We start from the raw sequence: 21,815 nt of genomic DNA on the forward strand, positions 1-21,815 counted from the left end.
CCACCTGTGCGCAACCTAACACACACACACAAACACACACGCACATACTAACCGTATATATGATGATTTTGGGTGTGCCAGTACAGTACGGTGACAGTACAGGGTACAGTAGAGGGACTAATGATGTTGAGAAATGACTAACTGTCATTTCTCTACCGTTTCGGACGCAGGGCGGCTCGCCCGAACCGGGCCGGCACCCTGGGTGCGTTCCTGTGGGTCTGGATTCTGGTATTTATGAAACATTTTCATAATTATCCTGATATGCGTTGAATTAATTAATTAATGATAAAGTAGGGTATGCTTCTAGGAGAGCGTCCACTGGTTCTACCGAGTTATGACCCACACCCTCGCTGCCCTCCAGCCAATGGCATTCGTTTCCGGTTGCTTTTCGGGGGTCTTCAAAACGGGTCTGTAGAAAACCAATGGGGTTCCCTTCGTCCATAGTTATTACAGTCTATGATCCTAACCATATTTTTCAAGCGTCCTGCTCGACGTGCCTCTTTGCGTATCCAAGGCTTGACATGACTCACGTGTCTCAGCGTGACTTTCGGCACGTCTCGACGGGACTCAGGGCGAGGGGCGTGCCGCCGTTGCGGCCCTTCACAAGTCACACCTCTTCGACGTCGCTCTCCGTTTGTTCTCGGCGCGACCCTTTGCGCACGTGTCCTGGATCGGCTCAACGTCGACCGCCCGCGTTGACGCGCAAGCTATGTGGCGACTGGCGACCCCTTCCGTGCGTCAGGGCGACTCTTTGCGTGCCTCGTCGTTGCCGTGGCTCTTCATGTGCCTCCTCAGCGAGTAGGTGTCGGCGAAACACTTGCGGCACTGCTGGCAGCGGTTGGGGCTGTCCTCTGAGTGGTTCTTCATGTGGTATTTCAGCGGCGTGCTCAGAGGGAAGCCTTTGCCGCATATAGGACAGGTGTAGGGCTTCTCTCCCGTGTGCGTCCGCATGTGGATCTTCATGTCCGAGCTGTTGGGAGAAGAAAGTTGTCACGATCACATTTTTACTTAATTGTTTCATTATTAATTGCCATGCAAATAAGTGTGATGAAAAGGATTTAATTATAATTCAAATATAATTATTGTTGTGAATTAAAAAAATGCACAGGGCAGATTACAAAAGGTCTGTAATAATCAAAATAAATAAAGTACTATGGCCAAAACAAGTTAATTGAATAATTTAAAATATCTACATTTCTAAAAAATGGAAATATTTCCACTTTGAAAAGGTTTGAAAATGTATAGCCTGAGCTAACGTGTTAGGTTTCTGGTCTAGAGGGGCGGGTCGCGGCTCAGATTTGCGCGCGCCCTGATTGGATCTCATCGATCTGTCCGTCACCCCCGGCCCCTCCTCTCCCCCCTAGTGCAGCGCTACGTCACATAATTTGGAGCGACGCCCACCCGGAAGGGTTGACTCCACTTTTAGACCAGAGCGGCCAATGCGTTCCTCCAGGCTTTCAATTTTTGCACCAACAAAAATGAAAGCCTGGTACCGAGGCTAGAAAATGTATGAATATCCCAGACGTTTCAGTACATTAGATGATCTCTGAATTAATCTGGTATAATAAAGTGCTGAGGTTATGTAAACAGTACTTATAGAGACTGAGTCTCTTGGAAGAATGGCTTTGCTAAACTTTCGGTTTTATTATTGGACTTCCATTGTTAAGATTCTGAAATATTGGACCCAATATGAAGCTTTTGATCCCACCCCCTCCCAACGTGGTTGGTCATGGAGGCAAAATCTGCTGGGCTGGTGTCATAGAAGGCTTTAACATACTGTACTGTACACTAAAATAGCTATCATTCAAAAATCTCTAAAAATGTGGGTCCATTTTGGCGCCACTTCTATGGCTACAGTCATTTTCTATTAATGCCTCATTAGCAGCTAATCATGTTTTTAATTTTACCTCTCTGGTAAATGGTGCTTTTTCAACCTGGTCAGGCCTTGGTATTTGTACTTTTAAAGACTTGTACAATGTTTTTGCATTCTTCCAGCAACTTTCAGACGAATATACACTATATAGACAACATTGTTTCAGATATATACATTTCTGCAGCTTTGCTCCAAATGTACCCGACGACTCTGCTATAGACACTTTTTTTAGCTACAATACCACCTTTGAAGTGTGCAATCTCATGAATTAATGATGAAATTTGTTGTTTACGCCTGGAATCTTTGGACTGTATATGGTAAAAGCTCGTTGGGAGGGGGACTTGAGGGAGTCGATAACAAAGGTTTCGGATGCAATTCTACTGCGGGTTCATGGGTCATCTATTTGTGCGAGACATGCTCTTATTCAGTGTTGGGCAAGCTACTTGTAAAATGTAGTAAGCTATGCTACCAGTTACCCTCCAGTGCATTAAATATCAACTACAGCGGAAGCTATCCCCAGAGAAATGCAGCAAGCTACACTACAAGATCATTTTTTTAAAATCAAGTTCATGATCAAGAACAACTTTCCACCAAAAAAAAAGAAAATGGTTTCCACAAAGAAAAATAAAACAAGCTTAGTTTGATTGTTTATTATAAAACAAACTGAGATTGGAAACAAGTCCATGCCCTGTCTGGCTTTTTGTGTCATTCTTATAACATTTACATGTATTAAATGTACCTTGCGGTGCCATGTACATAAACCAAACCAAATATAAACATATTATATAAACATATTGCGCGCGCGCGCGCGCGCGCACACACACACACACACACACACACACACACACAATTCTTAAAACAATGCTATACTATACTGCCACAACAAAGTTGCTATTGCGACTTTATATATTGTAAATGACTTGCATGAGAGGGGGACAGGTGGTGGAGTAGCTGCTTTAGCCGACAGATTGAGGGTCCAATGGAGTGCTTTTTAATACTTTATTGGTTCAATATTTTTTAACTAACACACAGACATAAAGGGTGTTCAATATCATTGATTTATTCAGGGGGATCTAAAACCTCAGAAGTGGAGTTAGGTGGTTTCCTCCCAACAGCAACTATTGGAATGGAGACTTTTCAGCACAGGATAAATTACTGCCAACTTTCAACTCAAACCACAGTAGCAAAATCGAAATAACCTGGGCAAAGAAAAAAAGTGCAAGAAACATTTGAATTGTCTCACAAAACAGTCTCGCAAAATTAATCTTTACATGAACGGACATCAATAGAACAGAACACATTTTTGTGCCAGGACTTGAATCTTATGTAACTTTTATGCCACTACGGAAATATGGAGCATGAAACTCCATGTTAGTGTTAGCCAGAACAAATCAGAACATATACAAACTTACAAAGCAAAGTTTCCTCCTCAGAGTTACTAGACCCTGATGTTACATGAGGTGTTTGTTCACATGACACAAGAGAAGCTTGTGTCTTTGTGGTCGGAAAAAAGTTTATTTTTGGTCAGAAAATGTCTTTTCATGGTCGGAAAATGTCTTTTCGTACACTAAAGAGTCGTTGCACTAGCAAGCTGCACTAGCTGGGAATCCTGTGTTGTATTTGAGGAAGATCTCCATCATCGGCAGGTTTTGGAACACATTTACAAGGTTGGTTTAGGTCGATTTCAAGTAGGTGTCCACTTCATCCACAACTCTTGTTGGTTCCTCGCCATCTGTTGTCATGCCATCATCTGAGTTCTGAGTTTGACTCTGTGTTACTTCTGCCTTCAGGTTTGACACGACATCAGTCTTCTTGCTGGTGGGATGTAGGCCAATCTGAACATAGGATGAGCTGCAGAGGGCATCGTGACGCATTGTGAGCTTGTAGATTCGGCCATTTTCAAATGGCCGAAATGTATATAGGGGTAGTAGAAGTAAAAGTATTGGAAATACATAAGTAAAGTACATGTACTCATGTAAAGTAAATGTACTTAGTTACATTCCACCACTGGCCTCGTTTCACAGGAACAGCATCTTCCTTCTCATTCCTTCCTCTTCCTCGCATCCTCACGTTCCTTATCCATGAAGACAACTTTATCTGGGTGCTTCCTCTGCAAAATAAATCAGTTTATTAAACTCTATAGTCTATACACTGTATAACTTAGGACTTATGAGTAATGAAATAAGTATGAAAAGTGATATTCTATATTAGACGCATTCTTAAGTGATCAACTGTGACCAACTGACCATATTCTACATGCATTTCAAGCAAATCATTTTGGACAACCCCCATGCCACTTTACTTTGGTTTTATAGACGCTGCTAGTCAAAAACTAAAATACTTTAGATGTCTTTCTTCCGTTCTAGGCAGTGGTTCTCAACCTTTTCAGGACGTGATCCCTAAATATTGTCAAAATAGCAGATCTACAGGCTCACATGTGGGGACCCCCTTGAGGGTCCTTGACTCCTGACCTTCAGGTTGAGAAACACTGTCCTAGGGCTGTATGATATCATGGTTGAAATCAATATCATATTATATTATATTATTATTATTACTATATTGAGAGTATTCACTATCAATATGGTACATGTAGTCTATCAGTCTATCATGTAGTCGCAAAATAAATTGAAATAATCAAATTCATGAATTAATGTTCATATGATCATTTAACCAAATGGTAATATTAGGTGTATGTCAAACAAAACTGACATTTTAAGATAATATTCCTATACCGAATTGTGAAAATTGTGCTTCTTGCGATCAATTTAGACTGCATTTAAATATATTATATATATTTATATATACACAAGATATGAATTATCAACCCTCAGCTACTCTAGATGATCTTTTCCCTATGTACTGTATGTATGTGTTTTAATTTGCCTTTTCTTTTCCCTACCCCCATATTAATCATTTCAATTTCTGCATACAGTGGAAAAATAGAAGGCAGCTATCTCTTAGTTGGCTGTTGAGTGTTGACAAAACGAAAGCACCTTTGTGCTGTTTGGGGACAGTTGACAATGAATGGTTATGAAAAAGCGTAGTTTTCATCAGCTCACCTTAATGTGTGTTCTTAAATTTGTGTTGGACGTCTTGGAAGTGGAGAGCAGCTTGGTTTTTGGCGTGCACAGCAAACACCTAAACACATATGTTTTACGCTTTGTTTCCGCTAGAAGCATATAGTTGTCCAGATACGGCCATGGGGACGCATTGTTATCGACTTCCTGGATGTCGTCATCTTCATCACTGCCACTGGAAACAAAAACATCCGAATCTCATTCTGCCTCTGCCATTATTCAAGTTTTGTCTGTCTCCCTTTCTCCCCTCTTCGTCCACTCGTCCTGTTCACTGTTCATTCATGTGGTGTTTGTATTGATTTTGCCTCCTGGTTGGAGCGGCATGGCCCGCCCTATCTTGCCTCTGATTGGCATACCCGTAATGTTTTTCCCCAATCGTGAGTCGCGATACTCAAATCTTTATTTAGCAGTCAATATTCTCCTGGTAGCTTATAGCGTTTGTCAGACGCTACTTCACTAAAAAGGAGCGCCGCTACCATCATGCTACTGAGAAATATCGAACATGTGACATTACATTATGTAATGAGTAGAAAAGTATCGGATCGGCCCTTATTTGGTCATATCGGTTCATATCGGTATCGGCGAATATGACAGGCTAACCACCGATTCGACACAGGGCGACATGGGTAAGGGGTTGACACTATAGCAGGTAAATAAAATGTTGGGGCATGTGGAGTTTGCTTTGGAGTTGCACATTTGAGTGAGGAGTCTGCTATAAACATAACACGAGATATATACCGGTAGCTAAAAAATTGTGTTATCGGGATCGGATCGGAAACGGAACATCCCTAGTAATGAGTATCGTCAAATATTTATTTTCTACCCAGAAACATGGAAATACACAGAATTAGCAGAACGCTCTGAAACCAGAAACCTTGTACTATAGCATTGCTTCCTATCACAAAGGACACAAATATTTTTGTTAAACTCAAAGAAAAAGTGATTTTGGGTGTCTTGTCCCTTTAATTGTTTAATTATGAATTGAAATGAATGAAAAGTGTGATAAAAAAAAAGTACAGTACTATGGTCTAAATTCTCTAAAGAAATAGTGGAAGTATTTCCACTATCTTTGAAAAGGTTTGAAAATGTATGAATATCTTGCAACAGATTAATTCATACAGATGAATTCTGACGATTATGCACATCATAATTGCATAATCATCTAAAGAAGAAATTGCAATTATCTCAAATAATTGCGACAAGACTATTACGAGTACGTGCCTGTTGGTGAAGCCTTTGAAGCAGAACTGGCAGCTGTAGGGTTTTTCTCCGGAGTGAGTACGTGAGTGCCGGATCATGGATGACGCGATGTTGAAGCATTTCCCACACACGCTGCAGCGGTACGGCTTCTCTCCCGTGTGAGTCCGCATGTGGATCTCCATGTTTCCCTTACGGCTGAAACCTTTCCCACACACCTGTAGGACAAAAATAAAATGTACTAAGCCGGTGGTCGCCAAACAGTGGTCCGGGGACCACCAGTGGTCCTTGAGGGGGTCCCGGGTGGTCCCCAGCTAAATGTTGGTAACCAAATGGACCCTTACAGATCTTTAGCTCTTGAGAGTGTAAAATGAATGAATTATTCTTAAACATCTGATTACGAAATTTACAAGAAGTCTACACAATTAGAGAATGTAGAAGAATTGTTATTTAGATCTTGCCTGTTATCTTTAACTATCTATGGTACCACATAATTGAATACAGCAAAAATCTTATCAAACGATAACAGAATATTATACGTTTTGGGTCCGAGAGGCTAAATCTAACTATATATCTATAAATGCACCATGTCTCTGTCTGTCTGTGTGTAATGCCCGTAACTTGAGAACCGTTCGCCCCAACTACTTTGACACATGCGTTCCACACCCCCACAGGGAGTGCAGTGCCCGGTGTCAAGTCCGTCGAACCCAAAGTTGTCCTGAACCGCCACAAAAGGCCTCTGCCCGAGCTCTACCCAGGCTCCATCCAGGCTCCATATATGGAGCTGGCCTGTTCTGACATCACAATACTCCATATTTGGCACAGAACTCCATATAGGAATAAAGGACACAGGTACAACGGTTAGGGGACACAGACATAATAACTGAGTGGGGCATGGATTTCCAACTTGCATCGCTCTAGTCTCTCAAATGCTAAATAAATCATGGACCTTGATATGAAAAGGGTTGAAAACCACTGCTCCAAGCTAAGCAAAGAACGACACGTAATACACATAATACACATCGCCTTTGTCGGATGGAAAACCACATAATGTCTAAACTGTTACTTTTCAGGATTCAAATTCAAAAGCAGCAGAAATACAAGCTCAAAACTTGCAGGTCATGCTTTTGTGTGACGCTGTTGTGTGATCAAGTAGGGCGTTCATTTACGAACAATACACAAACAGCTAGAATATGGAGATAAGAGGTTTCTTCCCAACGAAATGCAAAGCTACAGTGTTACTTGTGGGATTCAAGTATGTAATTCTAATTGGGTACTGGGAATAGTACTGATTCAGCTCTCAGCCTCAGGTCCTGCGTGTGTGGGAGGAGACCTACCTTCTTCGTGCCGCCTCTCATCAAGCTCAGCCAATCACCGGAAGAAAGCTGTCCACCTGGGCACTATTTAAGAACTGCTATCAGCTGTGTGCATTGGCAGTGTGTTAGACACTGTCCATGGAGATGGTGGGTGTGTGGTCTGAATGCTGGTGCCCAAATGTTTGGTGTCACCACCATGTTCTTGACCTACACACCTTTCTGGACTTTAATGTTCCGTTATGTTTGGTAAATGTTGAACTTGCTAGAAGACTGTTAAAATGAGTTATCTTATGAACCATTTCCCCAAAGGCATAATAATAACACTTCCCTGTGTGCTGTATGTGTTCTGTGTCTCCAGAGCTTACTCTCAAAGGCTCTATGAAAACCAAATACAATCCATTCCTGTGGATGGATCTCAGGATCTACATGGGAACGGTGTGGATCCAATATGGATATCTGCCTTCATGTAACATCAGTTATCTATGGCAGTGGTTCTCAAAGACATTTCTGATACAGACATAGCATTGGATCAAGGCGGCTATCAAGGCTATTACAGACATAACCTTTTTTAAATCAATCTATCCTTGTTGATATAACGCCATTTAGGTCAATGACATACTGTAACATCAAGTAGAGATATAATATATAAATAGCAGCCAGTCATTGACTGTCTGTCTGCCTGCCTGTCTTACCTTGCAGGTGAAGGGTTTCTCTCCAGTGTGACAGCGCATGTGGACAGACAGGTCCACCTGTCTCCTGAAGGTCTTCCCACAGTACTCACACACGTGCACTTTGACGTGCGTCTGCAGGTGCTCCAACAGACACTCCCTGGTTTAATTGAAAAACAAGGGGATACAATGCATATTAAAATAAAAGTATTCAAAAGGATAGAACACAACAAAGGGAGCAATAAAGCAAACTCTTTTTAAAATATAATTTAGATCTACAAGTTCACAGCACGTTGCATTGTGAAACATTGTGAGCTTGCAGATCGGCTCTTTCCCTCCTCAAACTTTCCCCCAATAATGACATGCACAAAACAGGAATTGATTGGTTTATCGATTCTCTTATTAAATTATTGATTATCAATATATATTTTTATAATCGACAGGCCTGTTGTAACGTATACCTCTAGTTTATTATACCCTTCAATTCGGGACAGCATCAGTGCCACATTTACTGTAGATGTTTCTATATAGCCTAATCTTTTTTTTTAGGATTTATTTAAAAATTTAAAAAGGAAAATAATTGTATACATTTTAAAACAAACAAATCAAAAATAAAATCCCATGCATTAAAAAATATATCTAATCTAAGCTTGCAAAGTGATGCGAAGCGACGCAGATCTGCTATTTTCACTAGTTTCGGTCGCGGGCACTCAGCTTGCCACAGATGAACTGACCTGGTGGGCAGCAGTTTGCCACATATGTACTGACCTGGTGGGCAGCAGTTTGCCACAGATGAACTGACCTGGTGGGCAGCAGTTTGCCACAGATGAACTGACCTGGTGGGCAGCAGTTTGCCACAGATGTACTGACCTGGTGGGCAGCAGTTTGCCACAGATGTACTGACCTGGTGGGCAGCAGTTTGCCACAGATGTACTGACCTGGTGGGCAGCAGTTTGCCACAGATGAACTGACCTGGTGGGCAGCAGTTTGCCACAGATGAACTGACCTGGTGGGCAGCAGTTTGCCACAGATGTACTGACCTGGTGGGCAGCAGTTTGCCACAGATGAACTGACCTGGTGGGCAGCAGTTTGCCACAGATGAACTGACCTGGTGGGCAGCAGTTTGCCACAGATGAACTGACCTGGTGGGCAGCAGTTTGCCACAGATGTACTGACCTGGTGGGCAGCAGTTTGCCACAGATGTACTGACCTGGTGGGCAGCAGTTTGCCACAGATGTACTGACCTGGTGGGCAGCAGTTTGCCACAGATGTACTGACCTGGTGGGCAGCAGTTTGCCACAGATGTACTGACCTGGTGGGCAGCAGTTTGCCACAGATGTACTGACCTGGTGGGCAGCAGTTTGCCACAGATGTACTGACCTGGTGGGCAGCAGTTTGCCACAGATGTACTGACCTGGTGGGCAGCAGTTTGCCACAGATGTACTGACCTGGTGGGCAGCAGTTTGCCACAGATGTACTGACCTGGTGGGCAGCAGTTTGCCACAGATGTACTGACCTGGTGGGCAGCAGTTTACCACAGATGTACTGACCTGGTGGGCAGCAGTTTGCCACAGATGCCACACACGCAGTGTTGGTCGTCGGCGTGGACCTCGGCGTGGTTCATCAGAGAGCCGCGGTAGCTGAACGACATGCCACACACCTTGCACAGACACGGCGCCGCCACACCGCCATCCGCCGCTAGCTCCGCCTCCGCGTCCATGTAGGGCTGTCACAAGCATGACACGTCAGTTGACCATTTGTAGTCACACATTACTAACAATTACTTTTCAAACCCTTTCCATAAGTTTCCCACCACATTTTATCCCATTTCCACACCTATAGCACTGGTTCTCAAAGTTTTCAGGCCGCGACCCCCAAAATAGTCTACTTACCAGCCCATAGAGCCCCATTGTGAGCCCGGACATGTTGAGTACACCTCTGTATTATGTTAGAAATGTTAAGTATGGGTCCCCAGCATGTAGAAACTGCCAGATGCTAACTTGCATATGTTGAGCAATAATTGCCATAATATGTGACCATACCATTAACAACCTATAGAAGGCAAAAATGTCATGCAATGTCAGCATCATGAAAACCCTCTAGATTGTCACATGCTACATAAAGCATAATGACATTTTGAAATGTTTGCCTTCTATAGGTTGTTAATGGTATGGTCACATATTGTGCCAATTATGAAAATTGCTCAACATATAGTTAGAATCCGGCAGTTTCTACATGCTGGGGACCCATACTCAACATTTGTAACATAAAACGTTTTAGTTTTAGTTTATTTGCACAATAAAAACAGTACAAAAAGGTAACATCAATAGAAGTGTGAAGTGTGTGCAGGTGAGAAAAGAAACCCAGGGAGGGCTTATATGTGGTTCTCACCAAAGTTAATATACAATTTAACAAATAGTAATATACAAATAGTAAGACAAAGTAATCAAACATAGGTATGGAAAATAACAAAAACAAAAACAACAAGAAATACATTATTTACACTTGTGAAAGTGTGTGTGTGTGTGTGTGTGTGTGTGTGTGTGTGTGTGTGTGTGTGTGTGTGTGTGTGTGTGTGTGTGTGTGTGTCTGAGTATGTCTGAGTATGCACAATAAGGCTACATTACGTTAGAATCAATTGGAGAGGGTAACTTCAAGAGGCTGGCCCTCAATCTATGTTTAAAGTTACAGAGTGAAGATGCGGAGTTGGCAATAAGTATGTGTGAATTCCAGAGTAAAGTAAAGTACACACGTTGGTGTACTCAACATGCCTAGGTTCACATTCTGGCATGTGGACTAAATCTTTTTATATTTTTGAACTGAGAATCCCCCAAAATAATATTTTTTTAACTGAGGACCCCCCCAAAATAATCCTATTTGAACTCTGTAACCCCCTAGAGGTCCCAGCCCCCCTGTTGAAGACCCATGGTGTAACTGTAAACATTATTATACTTTGTGAATCACTGCTCTAGTCTACTCTATAAAGAATTTGATTCCATTGTTTTGACTTGATTAGCGACAGACGTACCTCTGTGAAGGTTTGGAAGTCGTCAGGGAGGCAGAGCACAGCTGTAACCGAGGCACCGTATGGCTCCGTAGAGGTGCAGGGAACAGCGTCCTCCGGTGGCGGTGTGGTGCGTTGCGTCTCGGTGGTGGGGAGGGTCGCGGGGTCTGTGTTCAGCTGCTCGCTCTTGCAAGCTGGACTGTAGATGAACTTAATGACCTCTGTGTCCTTCCCATGTCTCTGAGGAGGAGCTGAAACGACATGGCGATTTTTTGCAATATATTGCGATATAGAAAAGAAGTGTACAGGAATTGAAGAAATCCCCAAAAGATATCTCATCCAAAATTTCTAATCAATGGAGGACAAAGTACATTTCCATCTTTTCTATTTGAACACCCTAATAAATAAAGTTAACGAACCATGTTCGTTTATGGGATTTTTTTCAATTCCTACTTTTGATATTTATACTGTACTGGATTTTGGGTCCAGCACTCCACTGAGAAACCCCATTGTTGATGTGCAATCTCTTTCTCTTACAGTATATAGAAAATATGTAGTTACATTATTTCAGCAGATACATGATGCAGATCTCTAAACTTGATTTATGGAGACATCATAGAACAGTTGTTCAATGCTGTGATTGACTCAACATGACAGCTATGAGGCAGAATGTTCCTGCAAGACCAGTTACCAAGAAATCACTATAGCATTTAACCCATTAAAAGGGATATTTCACTTTCATCAAAACTTTCATCGTCTACTTGGACTGCTTTTAAGTAGCTTTGATTTGATATTCATTTTAGCTACCCCGCCCCTTCCTATTCCTATACAAACCCATTGTATTTTTGAAAGAGAATTAATGTAATGTTTTTCCTCAAGAAAATGTGTAACTTTGAAAAGTAGGCCATTTGGAACCCCCTCAAGAACCCTGAGGGTCTACACGTTTATTGACAGAAAGTTGCTCACAACATGAAAATGGTGGATTATTATGAAACTAAGGCTTTGCAATGGGTTTATCATCATTTAACATGGGAAAGTATCCATGACATTTTTGAATTTAGCGTTGGCTATACAAATATAGCAGATATACAAGCTCACAGAGTGGCACTCTGCAAGCTTGTACATCTTTACTTGTCCGGAACTCACCTCATTCTTCCTTCAATCCATGCTTCTTATCACCTGACAGGGGGGAGTTTCCCCAGTTGGACGTAGCGTGTGGAAGGAACACGTTATTCCAACCAATTCAGGGGACCATGGGGATTTTTATTAACATTTTTGAAAGTGTGAGAACTACTGATTTAGAAGGCATTAGTAGAATTGGCCTCAGGTCTTAATGATTTAATTACAATCAGATTGAACTATGATGTCTGATGAATGGGGCTGTCAATGGAAGAAATTGCAACTTAAGAGGATGGTGTAGCTTCTTTGTCTAAGTTGTTTGCGGCTAATGTCTATGTTAAAACCAAACATTGTACAGTCCTACGTACGCTGAGGTTCAGAGTCTTCAGATGCAGCACTCCATGCATCCTCCTGTTCTTCTTTAATGGACGTTTCTGGTCTGGGGAGCGTGTCTTCTGGGTCACTGATGTCGTGGTTCTGTTTGGGTGAATCATCACATGATTCTTCTAGAACCATCCCTGTGAAACGCTGTAGCGACATGTCTGCAGAGGAGCAACAATATCAAAAAAATCAACAACTCAAAAAAATCAACAACAACAACATAAACACAAACAGGTTGAACAAACTTTGAAACCTTGAAGGCAAACAGCAGGGGAAAATGACACAAAGTACAGAGCCAAAAGGTTCAAGTTTACTTAGAATTTAGGGTTGAAGTGTTTAAATGAAATGAAATAAACAAAACTGTTAATTCACACAACATTTCTTCTTCTTTGTGTCTGGCCATCCTCTATATCACGTCTTTCCAGTGGTTGGCGCAGGCGAGTGCAGCAGAATTTGGTTGACACACTCTAGTCTATGAAGCCATCTATGAAATCTATGAAAAGGTTTAATCTGCAACACAATTTTATACAATATGTAGTAGTGGGGGGTCCCTGCTTCATCGCATTCTCAGCCAAGGGGTCCTCGTTGAAGACCCATGGCCCATTCGGACATCTGGTTGGTTGCCCCTCTGAGATAGATTGATTGATTAGATGTATTAGATATTTATTATTTATTGATCCCACGCGGGACATTCATTCAGTTGCCAGAGTATTAATATTGTAAATGTGCTGCATGGATACTGTATTCTACTGTTTATTCTTCCCTCGCTGTCACCCTATATGTGGATACTGTACTGATGCATACTGTTAGTACGGTATTGCCTATATCCGTGAAAGTACTGTCTGTCTCAGACTCAGTACAGTAGTGTCCTCAGAATGGATGCTCCAGAGTTAATTGTGTGAGATGTTACTGTATGTACGATTGTACGTACAATGACTGGCCGGATGCTAACAATGTACCTCATTGTTCATGACTGATTTAGTGGGGGTCGACGACATCGAAAAGGACTTGAGAATCACTGTTTTCAGAGAATGTACAAGAGGCAAATCCTGGGATAAATTAAACTATTTCTTCATCGTCTTCTATAATATTAGTATAGTTTTTTTCGTCCTCGTCATTATAGCAAACAATTTTTTAAACAGATCTAAGAGCTCATAACATAATCACAATGCACTATGAGCTTGTAGATATAGGCTATTTACCATAAAATGCATTATTATTCAGATTATTATTAACAATAATCAACATTTGCAGCTGTAACATGGAAGGGTACATAAATTTGACATTTAACATTATTCCCATATCAAATCGATTAAATAACCAAACAATGTAGCTATAGGGTATAGGGATATTAAAAGCAACAACAATACAACGATCCATAATAAAGTGCAGGGTTTGTGTACCTGTTGTAGTAGTGTGTAAGTGCAGGTCCATTTGTGGAGTGATTTCTCGGTATAGATCTTGTTCATATTCCAGTAGGATCTTCTCCACCAGGGAACAGATCTCCTCTGCCACCTGGGTCAACCTCTCGCTGACCACCACCTTCAACATGTGCATTTTAGCGAACATGATGACGCTTTAATAAACGGTACTAATGTTTCGTAAACACAAACACACGCACAAACTACAACATCAGCATCTTTTCACTTCTACGTTAAGGCGAAATGAACTAGTTCCGGGGTCAGCATCACTCTGGGTCGGGGTTCCTTGTCTTTTCAAAATAAAAGGGTACGACAGACTCGAGGCTGTTACTGAATAAACTGCAATAACTGAACAAATATTCTAATCTACAGCAATGATTAGTGTTACAATAGAGCTATTTAACAACGAAGAAGAATAACTTAATTACCGCATCTTTAATCTGTCTTGTTTTTCCACTAAAATTATCAAAAACAATGATAGCTTGGATGGATAGGCAAATACAATTTATGTTCTATGCAATAGGTATTTCTTAACAACATTAAAACTTAAAGGAAAGAAAAATACTTATTTTACACCCCATGAAACCTTGAATTCATGGAGATTTGTTTTGTTTTTGCTGCATTCCTAAGCCAATCATTTGATGACCAGTGGACTCAAAAAGTCTCCTCCATCTTTGGGTGAACTACTTTAAGAGCCGTCAGCATATTTTGATGCTTATCGAGATAATTGTGTTATTCACCATAGGGTAATAACATGGAGAGCTGTCAGCATTTTGATGATTTAATATTGTTATTCACTAACAATGGTCCCATGCCTTATGCCTACAGTAAATCACATTTCTACAGACCCGGCAAATGCTACATTTTTAAACACAATTGAAGGTAAAATGTACCCTACACATTCTACCAGGTGAAGCCTGATTCATAGTGCACAACCAAGAATACTCCGACATTAGGAGTACCAGTAGCTCGGCAAGTCACAGAAATATTTCTAGTGTTTCAACTTAATTGAGGAATTTATTACTGATTTATTAATTTATTATTATTCACTTTAATTTAAGTTTTAAATAAAAACATTACATGAGCACAACTCATGAAAAAAGACCCTGGTCTATTTTACTATTGGTTATTTTAAAGTACAAAAATTACAACCGTGCCATATTTCGGTAACACTTACTTGAAGGTCAGGTCTAATTATGCATCATCATTTCACTTATAAGACTTGCGTTATAAATGCTTATTACACGGCTTGGTTGAACACTTGATTTTGATAGGCCAATCGCTGAATTCAGCAGTGTGTTATTTCTTGATAATGACCGCTCAGCTCTATAACAGACCTGTCTAATGAAAGCCTCAGAGCACCTGCTCATATCAATCTGCACTGCTTGATTTTGTGCCATATCCAACACGACAGCCTTGTAAACAAACACACCATGTCATTTTCCGGCAGCTAAACATTGCTCTCAAGAATGTTGTTGAAAATATTTGAAGCGAGGAATATACAACACAGTAACCAAAGATTGATTCTATTTGATCAACACTTAGTTTTCTGAGGTGATGGAATAGGCCTATACTTTCATGTATTTTACGTCTCTGTTTAATCATCTTGTAGGGCGTTATTTCGTATATTATCCCTTGCATATAATCATGTATGTACTGCAATGCATTATAAGCTCAGCTGAACAACACATTCTAATTTTCATGAAACACTATACTTATAGGTTGGGTCTATAATGCATTAGAATTGCATTGATAATGCACTTATAAGGGTTAATAAAACTTTTAGAATTATGCATAACAACTTATAACAAAGACACTTTTATAATAAACTGACTGAGTTATTGCAGTTAAAATGTGCTGTTCCACTGAGCTTATGATGCATTATGATCTGTAGATCTGCTATTTTCATTAGTTTGGATCCCGGGCAATCTGAACTAACTGAATGTAGCCTAAATATATGACTTATAGCATAATACAATGTAATAGAACTGCAATACATAGATTATTATAATACATTATAAGTATTTACTGAAAGGTTCCAATCTGACATAGAACTAAGTGACATCCTGTCTGTCTGTGTTTCCTGTGGGCCGTCCTTCCTGTCTGACACAGAGCAGAGCGACATCCGGTCTGTCTGTATTTCCTGTGGGCAGTCCTTCCTGGCCTGGACAGAGGTGATTGACATCCTGTCTGTCTGTGTTTCCTGTGGGCGGTTCTTCCTGTCTGACACAGAGCAGAGCGACTTCCTGTCAGTCTGCGCTTCCTGTGGGCTGTCCTTCCTGTCTGGGACAGAGGTGATTGACATCCTCTCTCTGTGTTTCCGCTGGGCGGTCCTCCATTCCCGGCGGATCTTCTCTTGAGCCTCTGTGTTCATGGTCTTGACTGACAGGTGGTCTCTGTGCCCGGTGGCTTTTCTCATCTGGTATCTGAGGAGGTCAGAGTCATTGATTAATCAAAACTTTAAACAGCACGTGGTACAGTCAGACATTACGGCTAAATAATGAGGAAAGAGGGGGAAAAACGGTGGGTGAGCGGGCAGGGTACCTTTCACGCCGTTTAGCCAGATACGCCTCCCTGGCGGTGGGGTCAGCGTTGATCCTGGCTCGATACCGAGCCATCTTCTCTCTGCCCGACACAGAATTCTGCCAAACAAAACCAAACAATATCATTTTGAGACATATAGATTGTAGTGTAATTTTCCAGAGAAGATTACACCCAGAACCTTGAGCTTTCAGTCGAAGGCTCACCTTCCCCCCGAGAATGCCATCGGAGCGGTATAGACTCTCTTTCATGCCAACTGCCATCAGACTCTATAATGCAAATGCCTTAGAACTGCCTCCCCCAATTTGCATATGGTCCTATAGTGGTCCTGGTCTTGTATGTTTATGTTCACTTGTGTCTTGTTTTTCTGTCTGTCCAGTAGTTTGATTTATGTGTCACATTATGCTGTTGTAGTGCTTCAATTTCCCTTCATCTCATCTCATGAAATCACGTGATCCAAAAAGAATACAGACCGTCCACTCCAACGCTAAAATAAATATTCTGCTTATTCCCCAAAGTCCAGCTCTATATCCTGATTTAATAAACAGAGAATACATTTTCATTTCAGGTGGGTTGCCAATTTCATCAAACCAGGACAAAGAACCTACTTCAAATTTATAGTGTTCCAGGTAATTTCTTTGTGTGTTACTTTCAGAGTCCTCTCTCCTCATTGGATGAAATTGGTATCCCATTCCCAACCTGATTAATTTTTCCTTCTGTTTACTAAAGAGCTACAGAGGCCCCTGTTACTGAACACTATCTTAGCAATGATTACAATCACAATATAGAGCAAATTAACACTTATTTTTTAACCAAACAAAAACAAATCCCTTACTGCATCTTACTACTACTTTTCATTGGAACAACCAGATAAACGTATGTGTCTTTATGGTCTCTCTACTACTCACAGAGCATCGCATGTACCCGTCTCTTTGCCGCGACACGCTCCAGACATCCTGCTTGTCCATCGTCAGGACAATGTGGGCGCCTGGAGACGACCAGGGATGACGCTCGTTTACTGTTCCCGATTGGCTGCTCTCATGGCGTTCCCTGTTGCCGCTGCTGACTCCTGATTGGTTGCCCTCGTGGCGTTCTCTATTGCTGGCTCCTGATTGGTTGCCCTCGTGCCGTTCCCTGTCACTGGCCTCGGTTGTCGTCTGCCATCTGGTCAGTCGCTGCTCTGTCTCCGGCCAACCGTTGTTCCCTATGAGGGAACAAGAGGGAGAATGAAACATGTATAGCGTCGCTGTCGGGTTGAAACATCATTATGTCCAACCGTTTCTTTTCTGGAAATGGGACTAAAAAGAACCTGCAGTTCCAATGCACCCAGTGTAGTTATTATTCAGTCACAATACTTTTCATTGGATCAATATTATAATAATAATTAACTTGAACTGCTCACCGTTGGTCAGGATTGGATCATGGACCTGACCAACCCTGTCCTCAGCCTGGTCACTGGACTGTTCCTCTTCTCCTGGTTCTTCTCCTGGTTCTGCTTTGATTTGGGGTGGTTCTTCTGTGTGCTCCACCTCCTTGGTGTCCTCACAGGGAGGAGACTCGTGGCTCTGATGAAGGTTCTGAACTTGTCTCTGAAGGGTCTGGTGGCCACCTGGAGAACCAACACAGATGTTTTGATCATCAACGACGTGTGTGTGTGTGTTGTGTGACTATGCTTCTAGATTAGTTCAATGCCTTGCTCAAGGTCACTTCAGCGGTGGTAATTTTAACGTGCCATACCGGGTATTCGAACTGGCAACCTTCCGGTATCAAGACTGCTCCGCAAACCGTTCGGCCACCGCTGCCTCAGCTTGATATGCATTAGGCCGGTGGTGCTCAAAATTTTGTCAAGTACCCCCAAATTGATTTGAATTGAAATGTATTTGGCAGCGGTTCCAATACTTTCAAGTTTAAGTAAAAACAAAATAGCAGGGGTGCCCGCTGGCCAAGTCCACTCCAGGCCATGCCACATATGCTTTGGCACCAAAGCGCACCACATATCTTCATGTTGATAATTGAATTCCTCTTCATGTCTCATTGATTGATTGAGTACTAGTTTGCAAAGAAAAAATAATTAAAAAAACAGCACAAGATACAAAAGGATGCTAAAGGATAACCCGAAATAGCCTATAGCCTATTGTGTTCAGACTGTTCACTCTTATACACACACATGGGCTACACATGTAGCCTATGTACTATGTATCATTCATAAACATATATTATAATTATAAAACATACTGTACCTCTCTTCATGTTGTACATGCTGATAACTTCCTCTTCATATTGTATCATAGTTCTCTCTATAACCTCCACTATCTCCTGCACTGCAGCGGTTAACCGCTGATTTACAAACATCTTTACTACGTCTACTTTAGACATGATGCTACAGCAGCCGAGTTATTGTCATTGATTATTGAGCGAATATTATTATGATTTATCATAAGCCGCTGCTGTTTGTTGACAACCTGGCAGCTGCTACACTCGTATGCTCTTCTTTTTTCAGAGATGCGGAGGCGCACAGCGACACCTGCTGTAGTGGAGTTACATCGACAACATTATCTGTGTATTTTTTTCTCTTTTATATTCCACCCGATAGGGCACTTTTTCTAGTTGCTATTGTGGTTAAAATGTTCACGTAGGCCTACAGTAAACTGACATGAGAGTTGATCAGAGGAGAAGTTTCTACCTTCCCAGTATGACCCTGTATTTAAGAAGTTTAGTTGTCAGTGAAGGTGCATCCAGTGAAAGAGTAGAGATGAACGGCCTCCACATCATAAAAGAAAACCAGAACCTCCTCATAATCCACAAACACTCCCACTTTCTGGAGATTCTCTGTTACAGGGATGGAGACCTGAGGGTTAGCAAGAGTACGGTACTCATTTCCTTTGCTGGATTCTTCCCAGCTCATCACACAGCTTCTCCATCTCCTGACTGAGTGTCTTCTCCAGCTGAGCCGCAGCTGTGTTCACAGTCCCCACATATGAAGACTGATGTACGTTGACCTTTGTCCAATCCTTGGTGGGTAGAGGGCTGTTGATGGATGTGAAGTTCTGGAGGAGGTGGTCTTCAGTGAGAGAGCTGCCTCAGCTCAGAGCTTCTCATCTTTAACTCAGTGATTTCCTGTTGCAGCTCTTTAATGAAGCCTTCAGCCCGTTTCTCTGTTCTTTTTTGCTTCTTTTCAATCACATCAATGAGCTCAGCCTGGCTTCTCTCGATACAGCTGATAAGAGCAGTGAAGACCTGCCCACTGTCTGCTATCTCTTTGTCTGCATCTTTCTTGCTGAGATCAATTGAGTGTTTGACCTCCTGAATCTTCACTTGTCTCTCTTGGATCATCTGTCTTTATCTGGATGTGTCTTTCCCAGCTCAACCTTCTCCTTTCAGAGATACAATCTAACTTGTCACACAGAGTACAAGAAACCAACATTTTCACAGTACGTGAGTAAATGTACTTAAGTTACTTTCCAAAACTGACTTTAACTCTGAACCAGTTTGAAGGCTGAACAATATTGACCTGTGAGGAACTCTTCTATTCAAGAATAATCTTCTATAATTGGTAACAATTACATAAGTACATCAGAATTTCATTTTTGTAAGTAATTAAACTTTAATGACTTTAAATAAAATAAATTAAATACAATCAGGTTATTGTACCAATAAACAATGTAGGCTAGCCTAGACTTCAACAGTCTCACATACAGGAAGATTTGAACCAATTCAACTCTAGCGTTCCTATTTTGGGCATGTCATACATTTGTCCAAAGATCAATCTTTTCCTCACCATATTTTTCACAAACGTTTCCCAAAAGTTATACTTGAATGACAAATAAAGTTAAATGAATTAAATACAATCAAGTTGTACCAAGAAATAAATGTACAGTAGGCCATCCTAGATTTCAAAAGTCTCACATACAGGAACATTTTAACCACTTCAACTCTAGCTTTTCTATTTGGGCATGTCATACAAATTTGTTAAAAGATCAATCTTTTACCCCCCAGATTTTTCACAAACGTTTCCCAAAATAGCAGATCTACAAGCTCACATGTTGCAACATGACACCTTTTGAGCTTGTAGATCTATTTTTGAATAGCTGAATATCTTTTTTTAAATTTTTTAACATAAATAATGTGCCATATCAGTCTCTGATTGTACACAGTATTTCAATTGACTGCATCCGTTAGGCACAGCAGTGAAATGTTGAAATGTTGAAATGAAAATTGTTGTCTTGAATGAAAACTCCTCGGAGCACAGGTCTCCACCAGGTCAGGAATGTTTGTTATGTTTGGACAATATGTGTAGGAGTAATATAAACATGTTTTGCTTTGCTTGCAAAAATGTGCCCCAAGGGTGGCATTATTTGTTATCCAACGTAGGGGAAATGTGCGTACCATATTTGATAGCAATTGGAGGCTGCGTTCATGCCTTCGGCCTGGTGGAGACAATTAAATGTACAGTTTGCATACGGTCACTGCTTTGTTATTATGCAGTTGCAAAACTACACACAACAGTTGCTTCTGATACTATGGTAGTATCAGTAACCCTCCAGCCTTAACCAGCTTCTTCCTGATCTCTCTGGTGGGGTTGTTAAAGGTGAGCGTCTCAGTGTGGTTCACAGGTGGGTTCACAGTCTTTGGCTTCACCTGCAAGAACAGAAAACGGATAAGTTCTTTGATTAAAAAAAAGACTATCTGAAAAAGACTATCTTTATTTCTGGATTTTAGATAATATACTATACAGTATTACACCAGCAGTGCTCTTATAGACAGATTTTTTTTTAAATGTTACAAAATCATAGAGTAACACCAAAATATAAACAACACATTTTCACTGAAACTTTACTATTTTAAATTATTCCAGGATAAACAGTGTCATGCACGAACGAGGAGTGTGCCTAGAGTGTTCCTCGTACGTCTATACTCTCTACACCAGAAGTTTCTTTAAAATAGTAAAGTTTCAGCAAAATTGCTGCACTTTTGAAGTAATGTGCTGCACTTTTGACGTAGTGAAGAGGACAGACTAGATACAACAGTGTTTACCAAACACTGGGTCGGGACCCATTTGTGGGTTGCAATATGAGCTTATACAACACTGAGGATTTAACACTGTAGGCAACTAACGCGGGTTCCGTACCAGCGACACCGTCTGTGCAGTTTTTGTAGGCTACATTTTAATTGGACATCAATTTATAATGATGGCCGGTTCAGTCGGTCCGCATAAAAT

At 41.2% G+C, this 21,815-nt stretch overlaps 2 protein-coding genes across 3 annotated transcripts; both read right to left on the reverse strand.

Moving 5' to 3' along the window:
• Window positions 1-455: 455 nt before the first annotated feature.
• On the reverse strand, window positions 456-14,271 carry LOC310871414 (uncharacterized protein). Of its 2 annotated transcripts, XM_083782911.1 has the most exons (8): window positions 14,039-14,271; window positions 12,623-12,796; window positions 11,160-11,386; window positions 9,682-9,857; window positions 8,156-8,291; window positions 6,172-6,365; window positions 4,933-5,125; window positions 3,135-3,983 (listed from the first exon to the last, which is right to left on the reverse strand). In XM_083782911.1, exons 1-8 carry the CDS (start codon window positions 14,202-14,204, stop codon window positions 3,915-3,917), a joined length of 1,335 nt encoding a protein of 444 aa, XP_083639037.1. In that variant the 5' UTR covers window positions 14,205-14,271; the 3' UTR covers window positions 3,135-3,914. The 2 variants fall into 2 exon arrangements, with proteins under 2 accessions (XP_083639038.1, XP_083639037.1); XM_083782912.1 differs by lacking the exons at window positions 3,135-3,983; window positions 4,933-5,125 and adding an exon at window positions 456-970.
• Window positions 14,272-15,774: 1,503 nt separating this feature from the next.
• Window positions 15,775-19,035, reverse strand: LOC310870244 (uncharacterized protein). The gene is made up of 5 exons (XM_083781344.1): window positions 18,838-19,035; window positions 18,000-18,206; window positions 17,506-17,801; window positions 16,601-16,698; window positions 15,775-16,482 (listed from the first exon to the last, which is right to left on the reverse strand). The coding sequence occupies exons 1-5, from the start codon at window positions 18,971-18,973 to the stop codon at window positions 16,062-16,064; spliced, it is 1,158 nt and encodes a 385-aa protein (XP_083637470.1). The 5' UTR covers window positions 18,974-19,035; the 3' UTR covers window positions 15,775-16,061.
• Window positions 19,036-21,815: the final 2,780 nt, after the last annotated feature.

The sequence above is a fragment of the Protomyctophum parallelum genome (genome assembly GCF_964188405.1).
Source record: "Protomyctophum parallelum genome assembly, chromosome: 14".
Taxonomy (NCBI): domain Eukaryota; kingdom Metazoa; phylum Chordata; class Actinopteri; order Myctophiformes; family Myctophidae; genus Protomyctophum; species Protomyctophum parallelum.